Genomic DNA, 3428 nt, shown 5'->3' on the forward strand with positions numbered 1-3428 from the left:
GGACTTGATGATCTCCAAGGTCTTTTCCAGCCTGGCTGTTTCTGTGATTCTCTGAAACCACCCCTAGAGCAGTTGCAGGATGAACCCTGGGCCTTGTCTTCAGAAGGTCCAGAAGCCCAGGTCCCTCAGTTACTCCACACAGACCCCAAAGCCTATCCTGTCAGTCCTGCAGAGCCTCTCCAACCCCTTCTCACTGCCCAGAACAGGGAGCCCCACACCCAGACACATCACCCCAGATGTGCACCCTGGCCTGTGGTTCCTCTGGCAAGGGAGCAACACAAGTCATGCAGGACCCTGCAGACAATTCCTGAAGCACTTCTAGGATGATCCTGCTGTACAAGGGGCATTCACATGGTGTCAACTAAGGAACTGAAATCGGGAGTGGGACCAGAGAGGAGAGAGCAAAGAGGGATAGGCTGTTTGTAAGGGAGGGGACAGGGATTGGAAAGAGGAAGAAATCAGAATTTTGAGAGAGTAGAGAAAGCAAAGGTGAAGCAAAGGAAATGCTCAGGGCTGTTTTGGGGTGGCTGCCAGGCAGCCATGGCTGTGAGCAACAACGTCTGCAGTGGGACTGGAAACTCACAGATCATGGGAACAAATTTTCTGGCTGACTGCAGAGGCCATGACTAACCTGAGTGGTTTCCCTCCCATCCCCCAGCCCTTGCTGGCCCCAAGGGCTGATGGCATTTGTGCTCACTCAGCTCCATCTCCCCACAGCAGCACCATGGGGGTGCTGACGTCTGCTCTGTGCAATGCAAACAGGGGCTCCTGAGCCACTTGCCGTGGCTGTGCCTGCAAGGATGTGGCAACCTGTGTGAGCTGGGGGAGAGGCCAGGGGTGCAGAGGGGGGATGTTGTTGGCAGATGCATGAGGATGCTCTGGGATGCTGCCCTGGGCTGTCCAGCGCAGTGGGGATGGATCAGCCCCTGCTCTGCTGCTCCTTGCCAGGGTCTCCCCCTTGCAGGGACCTTGCAGAGCACCAGCCATGCTTTTTCCCCCAGCCTGCCCACATCCAGCCTGGGGCTGCTCACGGGGGTTTTCTCTGCTTAGCATTGGCCTTGCCAAATGTTCTGGAGAGAGCCTGGGCAAGGAGCCTGGAGCCCCCAGGCCCTGGCCTGAGGCATCAGATCTGCCCCAGCAGTGTCCATGACCTGCTGCAGCCCTGGCACTCCCACCCCCAGGGCTGTGCTTGGCCCCGAGAGCACTCAGGCCCTGCAGCAACACGAGGGGCAAGAATGCAGCAGGGTAGTGGCATGGGAGCAGCACTGGCTGCTCCAGCAGTACCAAGTGCTGCTGCTACCGCTGGGCACAACTGCTGGGCCTGCGATGATCTGCCCCAGATCTGCACACAGACATTGCTACTGCAGCTCCAGAGAAGGAAATAAAAGGTCTCTGGAAAAAGGACTCTGCTCTGAGATGGTTTATTCTGTTTAAAGTGGTTGAGAGCACAGCTCATCATTGACGCAATCAGTGGATCACAGTGAAGGTAAAAAAAAGCAAAATAAAATATGGTGAACGCAATGATGTTTCTTTGTGCACAATATTAAAAAAACTAAAATAAGGGATTGAAAAAAAAAACCAACCAAACCAACAAGGACAATCAATGATGACTTTCACTACAAGTGTTATGCAGAAACAGACAAGAAGTTTAATGTTTCTGAAAGCCTCCAGTAGTCAATGTCCACACTGCAGCCTTTAGGTCCTGGTTTCTCAGGCTGTAGATGAGGGGGTTCAGGGCTGGAGGAACCACTGAGTATACAACTGACAGGGCCAGATCTAGAGTTGGGGAGGAGATGGAGGGGGGCTTCAGGTGAGCAAATATAATAGTGCTGAGAAACAGGGAGACCATGGCCAGGTGAGGGAGGCAGGTGGAAAAGGCTTTGTGCTGTCCCTGCTCAGAGGGGATCCTCAGCACAGCCCTGAAGATCTGCACGTAGGAGAAGACAATGAACGCAAAACAACCAAATCCTAAACAGGAACTAACAACATTAAGCCCATGTTCCCTGAGGTAGGATTTGGAGCAGGAGAGTTTGAGGATCTGGGGAACCTCACAGAAGAACTGGCCCAGGGCATTGCCATGGCACAGGGGCAGGGAAAATATATTGGCCGTGTGCAGCAGAGCATTGAGAAAGCCACTGGCCCAGGCAGCTGCTGCCATGTGGGCACAAGCTCTGCTGCCCAGGAGGGTCCCATAGTGCAGGGGTTTGCAGATGGACACATAGCGGTCGTAGCACATGATGGTCAGGAGAGAAAACTCCGTTGAAATGAAAAAGGTAAAGAAAAACACCTGTGCAGCACATCCAGCATAGGAGATTTTCCTGGTGTCCCAGAGAGAATTGTGTATGGCTTTGGGGACAGTGGTGCAGATGCAGCCCATGTCAGTGAGGGCCAGGTTGAGCAGGAAGAAGAACATGGGACTGTGCAGGTGGTGGCCACTGGCTACGGTGCTGATGATGAGGCCGTTGGCCAGGAGGGCAGCCAGGGAGATGCCCAGGAAGAGGCAGAAGTGCAGGAGCTGCAGCTGCTTTGTGTCTGCCAGTGCCAGCAGGAGGAAGTGGCTGATGGAGCTGCTGTTGGACATTTCTTCAATATGGCCATGGTGGACTGTTGAAAGAAGACATTAAAAAGCTGTAATAGATTTTCTTGGGTCAATCCTGTGCAATTATATTAGGAATCCTCTTAAAACTTCTTAACCACTTCTCTTACTGTGGGGGAACTTAATGAAGAGCTTTTTTTTTTTTTTTTAGTTCAGTTTTGTTCTGCTGAGTAGCTTTCTCATCTTCATCATTGCTCTCAATCTAAACTGTGGGGATCCCAATGGGAAAATAGAGTTTCCAGTGGTGCAGACCAGTCAGACCTGTTGGTCCTACACAGCTGCCCTGTGCTCAGTACACATCACTCTTATTCAGGGTGATCAGAATCACAACGTGCTTGAAAAATAAAGTGGAGTTTTTGAAGGCCCAGATTCAAAATCAGTCTGCCTAAACTCTTCTCTCCTTTCCTGTGTTGCTGAACAGGGAGGTATATCCAGTGCTGGCCTGTCTCTGTGCTGCCTGGAGTTGTGCCTACTGGGAGCTGTTTCTCTCTATCCAAGCCTTGTCCCTGCCAGTGCTGCCAGAGCCCAGCCCAGCCCTGGGGGCTCAGCTCTGCCCTGCACACCCCTCCCAGCACAGACCACTGCCCAGGGGCATCTCCTTGGCAGCAGGGCCTGAAGGGCAGCTCAGACAAACACAAATGCTGCAAGCCAAGGTGCTGCTGCTGATGCCTGTAGACAAAGGAGGGTGAGGAGGCACTTTGTGAGGGAGATGTGAGACAGATCTGCTGATGCCCAGTGGGACAGTGCAGGAGTCTCAGTGACACGGACACACCTGACAGCTCCTTTCCCTTCCCTTGAAGAGAAAGCTGAGAGCAGCCCTGGCCATGCAGCA

General features: G+C 52.9%; 1 protein-coding gene across 1 annotated transcript; it reads right to left on the bottom strand.

The window, feature by feature from the left end:
• Window positions 1-1648: 1648 nt before the first annotated feature.
• LOC306815157 (olfactory receptor 14J1-like) lies at window positions 1649-2581 on the bottom strand (the record flags this gene model as incomplete). The annotated part of the gene is made up of 1 exon (XM_079331784.1): window positions 1649-2581. The coding sequence occupies one exon, from the start codon at window positions 2579-2581 to the stop codon at window positions 1649-1651; it is 933 nt and encodes a 310-aa protein (XP_079187910.1).
• Between the last annotated feature and the right edge of the window lie 847 nt (window positions 2582-3428).

Source organism: Erithacus rubecula (genome assembly GCF_903797595.1).
Source record: "Erithacus rubecula genome assembly, contig: scaffold_104_arrow_ctg1, whole genome shotgun sequence".
NCBI lineage: Eukaryota > Metazoa > Chordata > Aves > Passeriformes > Muscicapidae > Erithacus > Erithacus rubecula.